This window comes from Phoenix dactylifera, chromosome 7 (assembly GCF_009389715.1).
Source record: "Phoenix dactylifera cultivar Barhee BC4 chromosome 7, palm_55x_up_171113_PBpolish2nd_filt_p, whole genome shotgun sequence".
In the NCBI taxonomy this organism is placed as follows: domain Eukaryota; kingdom Viridiplantae; phylum Streptophyta; class Magnoliopsida; order Arecales; family Arecaceae; genus Phoenix; species Phoenix dactylifera.
Genome location: NC_052398.1, coordinates 10,808,440 through 10,815,507, shown reverse-complemented (window position 1 = coordinate 10,815,507; position 7,068 = coordinate 10,808,440). Strand labels below are relative to the sequence as shown.

At 54.6% G+C, this 7,068-nt stretch overlaps 2 protein-coding genes across 2 annotated transcripts; both read right to left on the bottom strand.

Annotated features, from left to right (window-relative positions):
* Positions 1–572: 572 nt before the first annotated feature.
* Positions 573–3,457, bottom strand: LOC120111407. The gene is made up of 4 exons (XM_039128458.1): positions 2,824–3,457; positions 1,338–2,740; positions 1,147–1,254; positions 573–1,052 (listed from the first exon to the last, which is right to left on the bottom strand). Exons 1-4 carry the CDS (start codon positions 3,455–3,457, stop codon positions 573–575), a joined length of 2,625 nt encoding a protein of 874 aa, XP_038984386.1.
* Positions 3,458–3,523: 66 nt separating this feature from the next.
* LOC120111406 lies at positions 3,524–4,713 on the bottom strand. The gene is made up of 2 exons (XM_039128457.1): positions 4,238–4,713; positions 3,524–4,172 (listed from the first exon to the last, which is right to left on the bottom strand). The coding sequence occupies exons 1-2, from the start codon at positions 4,711–4,713 to the stop codon at positions 3,524–3,526; spliced, it is 1,125 nt and encodes a 374-aa protein (XP_038984385.1).
* Between the last annotated feature and the right edge of the window lie 2,355 nt (positions 4,714–7,068).

Below are 7,068 nucleotides of genomic sequence, written 5' to 3'. Positions count from 1 at the left end.
GAACCTCTGGACCAACTGAGGTTAGATTGCTTATTTAGATTTTGGGGACAATTATCAAGATAGTGGCCAGTCTTCTAACAGATTTTACATTTTCTTTTCGGATAGTTGAACATGTAGTGACTAAGCCTATGACAATACTTGCAGTCTATCTGATCTACAATAGCCTGAGAAGTGTAGCAAGAATGGCCTCAGTGTGCTGGGATTTGAGTAAGCCAAGTTTTGTTTATTCAAAGATAAGTTTAGAAATGGCAAGATACCACGATGAAGAAGTGAAGCTCTTACTGGTTCATGATCATCTCCAAAAGCCATGAAAAACTGCATCAAGCATATATGATCTTTATAGGAAGCAAATTTTTCAGAATCACTGTCATGGTCCCACTGAGGCTCAGACTGAGTAAACTGATCCCATATAGCATGCATCTAAGAAAGAAACTTATGGATAGACAACCCAGGCTCTTACTTCCTGCAATGTAGGTTAAACGGCAGTTGATACTGATGGGCAATATCTGTGGTGGAATACCACTTGGCTAAAAAATCTCTTTTTTTTTTTTGGTTAAAAGCGGCTACTCATTTCATATAACTCTGACGTGAGTACACCCAGCCATATCACGGGACAGTAAGAGATACAAGGAGGGATGGACGTCCGACACAGACGTCCACTGAAAATCCCCGGAGTGCCGGGCTACAAAGGAGGCGACCCAGTCTGCAGCTCTGTTCGCCTCCCTAAACACATGTCCAATCTGAACCTCACCCATCAACCGCACCAACCCACGGGTCTCCCGAACCAGGGGGTGGCCATCTCCAAAACGATCCGCTCCTCGAATCCAGTCAATAACCACAGAAGAGTCACCCTCGAGGCATACCCTCTCCACACCAAGAACATGCCATGCATAGGATATACCCTCCCATGCCGCCTGCAACTCAGCCCCAACTACTGTGAGACCCGGCGTACGCCGCCCTCCTGCTGCTATCATCCTCCCCAGATGGTCCCTGATCACAAATCCGACCCCTCCAGTCACACCGTCTGCTGACCGACTACCGTCGAAATTTACCTTGAGAAAGCCAGGGGGTGGGGGTACCCAAGAAACAAGGGCAAACCGGGGCGCTGAAACAGCGTGACAAGTACCCCAGATGTCCCTGGCTAACCCAGAAGAAAACCCGACGGTAGCCGCAAGAACCTCCCTCGCAGATAGCATCGCTCTGTGTACCACCATCCTCGGAGACGACCTCCTCCCCTCGAAAAGACCGGCATTCCTGTCCAGCCATATGTAATAGGACAGGTATGCCACTACAGTCCCAGCCTCAGCAAATCTGGGGCTCCGCACGGAAGCTCTCACCATATGAATCAAGTCCTGCGCAAACACCACCGAGTCGGGTAGTAGGACTGGTGACCTCCGCCAAATCTCTCGGGCTCTAGGACACCGCAGAAGGACATGCTCGATCGTCTCCTCGATATCTGCACACTCCTCACAGCACTGAGAGACCGCCATACCACGCCGAACCAATATGCTCCTCGTAGGAAGGCAGCCCCAAGCCACCTTCCAGATGAATAACGCCACACGAGGGTGAATCCTCATCCTCCATATCCACCCACCCTCAATCTGACGGGCTGGCTCCCTACCGATCAGGGCATGAAGATCTCTAACCCGAACCCGCGACCGTCCGGTCGGCATCCAAACTAACCTGTCGGCTCCACCCCCGGAGGGAACAGGAAGGGATAAAACCGACTCCGCCAGCTGCTCCCCAAAAACCTCACGGATCAGCTCCTCCCTCCATCGGCCCCCCTCCAAGGTCAACAGCTCACTCACCCTGCACCCTGATAATCGCGTCGAATCCACCATGGTCGGCATACAGCAAATCGGTAGCTCGGTCACCCAACTATCCTGTAACACATCAATAGACCGACCGTCACCTATGGTCCATCTGATCTCCGGAAGCACCACCCCAGCACTAGCACACATCTCCCTCCAGATCGGAGAGTGGTGACGACCGGCCCGGGCCCCGGGCACCAAGGTACCATACTTGGCCCTCATCAGCGAAGACCACATGCTCTCGGGCTCAAGCACGAATCTAGCCGCATGTCTAGCCACTAAAGCCTTCCTCCTCGCCACCAGGGACTGCACCCCCAAACCTCCATGGCTAGTCGGCTGGCATACCACATCCCATGCCAGCAAATGGACTCCACCTCTGCCACTACTCCTCCCCCAAATAAATTTCCTGAATAGCTGCTCAAAGGACCTCAAGACTCTAACTGGAATGATAGCATTGGAAAGTAGAAAGATAGGGATCGAAGTAAGAACTAACCGCACCAGAGTAATCCTACCCATCATAGAAAGTGTAAGCATCTGCCACCCCTCCAATCGGCGTCTGATGCTAAGCTCCATGGATGTACAGTCCCTACTCCGCAACCTGTGGCCCGAGAGTGGAACCCCCAGATAAGTCATCGTGCCCTCCTGCTCTCCCACCCCTAGGCTCTCCAGTATAGACCGCCTCACCTCCACTTTGGTTTTTGGGCTAAAGATAATAGCTGACTTAGTCAGGTTGACCCTCTGTCCCGATGCCGCACAGTAATCCTGAAGAATCTGACCAATAGCCTGAGCCACCTGTCGTGACGACCTGGCAAGAAGCAGACAGTCATCAGCAAAAAGCAAATGGGAAATCGGAGAAGCCCCCACCGCAGGCCTGTAGACCTCCAACTCCTGAGTGGCCACTGCTCGCCGTAGGGATCTAGACAGTGCATCTGCACACATAATAAATTATAGGGGAGAGAGGGGACATCCCTGGCGCAGCCCCCTGAGGACATAAAAAAGCGTGACGGCGTACCGTTCACCAAGATAGCAAAGGAGGGAGCACGAACACAACCCATCACCCAACTGATCCATATCTCATGAAACCCGAACTCCTGCAAGGACTGCTGCAAGAAATCCCATCTCACTCTATCATAGGCCCTCTCCATGTCAAGCTTGACCCCCATCAGACTCCTCCTCATCGGAGCCCGACCGAGATCAAACATAAATTCCTGGGCAATAAGCACATTGTCAGATATACTTCGCCCCTCCAAAAAAGCCCCCTGCTCTGGGCTAATAAGCCTAGGGAGAACATCTCTCAATCTGCCAGCAAGGATCCTCGCCGTTGCCTTGTACAAGGTCGTACAAAGGCTAATCGGACGAAAATGACCCGGCTCCGAAGCATCCTGCCGCTTCGGTATCAAGGTAATGAAAGTCCTCTGCCAATCTCCTGCCATCACAGCTGTGCGAAAGAACTGCTGTATAGCCGCCGTCACATCTCGCCCAACTATCATCCAATATCTCTGGAAAAACAAGGGTGGAAAGCCGTCCGGCCCTGGAGCCTTGTCCCCCGCAAGGGACCTCACTGCCTCACTAATCTCCCTATCCGAGACTGGACTAATCAGCGCTGTTGTCTCCTCCTCTGACACCCTAGATAAGGGCGGGGCCATATCCGCTAAGCTCCCACCCATAGGCAGCTCTGTCCACCTAGCCCTGAAGAAGCTCTCCAAGATCCTCTAAATCACCTCCGGATCCTCCGACAGCTGCCCCTCCTCATCCCGGATAACTCTAATTCTGTTCTGGTGCCTTCTGATAACTGTCGCCTGGTGAAAAAATCTAGTGTTTCTGTCCCCCTCCATAATCCACTGTACTCTCGATTTCTGTCTCCAAAATGTCTCCTGCTGTCTAAGGAGCCCATCATGCAATGCCAATAATGATCTGAGCTCCCCCATCTCCACATCCTCTAGCCCACCCCTTTGATCCTCCCGAGCCTGTAACCCAGCGATGGCCTCCTCCGACTCCTCAATCCTCCTGAAAATATCTCCCACCTCCTCTCGATTCCACCTCCTTAGTCGCCTCCTCGTCAGCTCCAATCTACGAGACACCCGATACATAGCATCTCCTCTAACTGGTGCACTCCAAGCCTCCCTCACCATCTCCCATGATCTCGAATAACAGAGCCATATTTTCTCAAATCTAAAAGGATGACGAACTGGAATGTAAGTCTCTGTACTCACCAGTAGCGGGCAATGATCCGACGCAATCCTGGGCAAGTGGCTCACATGGTGATCAGGAAAGCACTGAACCCACCCAGCGGTAGCACAGGCTCTATCAAGTCGCTCCCATACTCTAGCCTGGCCCTGCTGATTGTTGCACCATGTAAACCTAGAGCCAGAGAATCCCAAGTCTATCAACCCACTCGATGTCAAAAAATCTTGGAACTCCTTGACCTTCCTCTCATATAAGAAGGGCCTCCCTCCCTCTTCTCCTGAGGATCAACAATACAGTTGAAGTCACCAGCCACCAACATAGGTAACCCCTGATTAATCAACTGAGACGCTTCCTCCCACAATATCCGTCTCTCCCTGAAATCAGTGCTAGCATACACCGCAGCAAGAACCCATGACACTCCGCTACCCTCCGAGATCACCACTACCACCTCCTGGGTACATACATGGAAGACATCCAACCTGCAAGAGCCCTGCAACCAAGTGACAATGATGCCGCCCGACAATCCCTGAGATTCTACTGCATAAAATCCCCACATCCGGGGTACTGCTCTCCTAGCCTTCTGTAGGCTCCTTCCCGATAATCGGGTCTCAAACAACACACATACATCCGGACTATGCTGCTGCACAATCCTACGGAAAGCTGGGGCGAAGGAAGGCTTCCCCGCGCCGCGGCAATTCCATAGTATAACCTTCATTGGTCACCCAAGGCTACATCACAACCCCCTGCCCCGGGGTTGCAATCATGGAACACCGTCTCTTCTATAGCTATTCCACCCCCCAAACCATCATGGCTCACACCCTTTGCTGCAGCCTTCATCTGACAAACAATTCGATCGTGATCCCCTCCGTCACTAGATCGTGCCAAATGGCACGCTGAAACTGCATTGCCTTCAACCACTGCCGCAGGGCCCTCTGTCACCACCCGGCTGGGCTCTGTGCTGAAGCCACAAGAACTCTTGATGACCCCTGAATCCACCGATGCCAACTTCCCGATTCCCAGCTCAGAGGCTGAAGCCTTGTTCTCCCGTGCCAGTTGGCACAGTGACCCAACCATGGAATTTCCGTCTGGGATCGGCATCTCACCATTGGCACCGACTTCCCCAGCTCCCACTTCCTGCCTTCCCCCCTTGCCGGACACCCTGAGTGGGGCCTTCATCCCCATCGCCGAGAGGTTCGACGCCGCCGAACTGGCTCTTGTTATCCCCGGAACCTCCGCCACTCCGCCTCCGACATGATCACCGCCGCCCCTGGCCTCACGTACCACCCGCGGGGGCCGGTGACGAGCCGCCGATAGAGGGGGAGGAGAGCTCCTGCTCCTTCGATGGGGAACAAACACCGGACGTCCCTTCATCGCTGCCGGAAACCGAATTCCCCCCGCGATGTGAGTCGTCCCCTTCTCCGGCTTGCCCCCCGTGCCAAATGCCCTACATGGGCTCCTGGACCGCTTCCTCGGGCTCGGGTCCGATCCACCAGGCCGCTGCAACACAGTGTTCTCTGGCCTGTCACCGACCTGGCCCAGTCCGCCATCCAGCCCACTCGCACCCCGGCCCACATCCCGGTCCTGACTCGGTTTGAGTTGAGCCGAGTCCGACCCCGAGCTTGAGTCAGTTCCACCTCCAGCTACTCGGCCGTGTTGACTCGGTCCGGCCATTTCCTTGCCCGCCCCCGCCGCCGAGACATCCTTCTCCGGCGTCCTGCGCCGGGCAACCTTCAACGGCTTCTGCCAAGCCTCAAGGTCGATTGGAGAAACCGTGGAACCCGACCCATCCCCCATTGCATCCTTGCCAGGACGGGAAACAGTGGGCGTCGAACTCGGTCCAGACCCGGACTCGTTCGTCTTCCTCCACGGTTTCTTCTTCATCACCCCTTGGTGCCATATGCGGTTGGTGACCATCCACGGACCGAAAGCCGAGAGTTCCTCCGAGGCTACTCCAACCCCATCCGTCTGCCTACCAGCCCCCGAAGACTCTGCCCCATCATTTACCTTCTCTTTCCCCTTGCCCGGTGCTGGCTTCGCCGTACCCTCCGCCGTTGGAAAGCCATCGCACTCCTGCTCCCGATGCCCTATCCTTCCACACTTGGAGCAAGGGGGGGCAGGTTTTCATAGATGAACCCTTGCCAAAAAGTCTCCTCAACCCCCGCCGAGCTCCCCCTGATCAACGTGCCCGGCTTGAGAGGTCCCGAACAGTCCAGCTCAAGCTTCACCCGGGCGAAACCATACCGCCTCCCCTGATCCGTATATTCGTCCACGGCCAGAGGATTACCAGCACAAGCCGCAATCTTGAGGATGGTCTCTTTCTTCCAATAGTCCAGGGGCAGCCGTGGCAGACGCAGCCATACGACCACCCGGCCAATGCCTCCTTCTCCGGGCACAAAATTAGGTCGCCAACGATCCATTGCAAGCAACTGGCCGGCCACAGTCCATGGACCATTCATCAGAGCGGCGTCACGATCTTCCTCCTTGGCGAAACGGACGACAATGAAGCCGTCCATAAGCAAGAAACAATCCACATTGTAGTCCAGACGTCCCACCCGTTTGATCTCTTTGGCCACCCATTCCGCCGGAACAGGCCTCCCCAAGCTCCTCACGATGATGGCGGTGCTCCGCCATTCCGCACGGGTCCCCTCCAGCTCGTCCTCTGGGAAGACCACCACCTCGGTCGCCTTGTACCTCAACATCTCCAAAATCCGCGACGGCATCTGGTGGCTCGTCCACACTGGCTGCCGGGGAACTCCTTTCGCTATCTCCGCCCAGGTTCGTCCCTTCGCCACACCTCCAGGATCCCGTACTCCCTATCCACCAGTCTTCCCCGCCCCAGGTCGTAACGATCCCCCCTCCTTAGCCTCTCGGAGGGTTTTGGGACGAAGGAAAGGAAGCCCCCCCCCCTAAAACACCTGGTGTGGGTCTCTGACCTCTTCTTCATCCTCATCCAGTTTTTGAATAGGCTGACGGAAGTCTCTAGTAACAAACCGCTAAAGTTTGCACCATTTCAAGAAACTAGACATCCCTAGTACCCAAGAAATATAGTTGGATCCATCTAAAACATTAG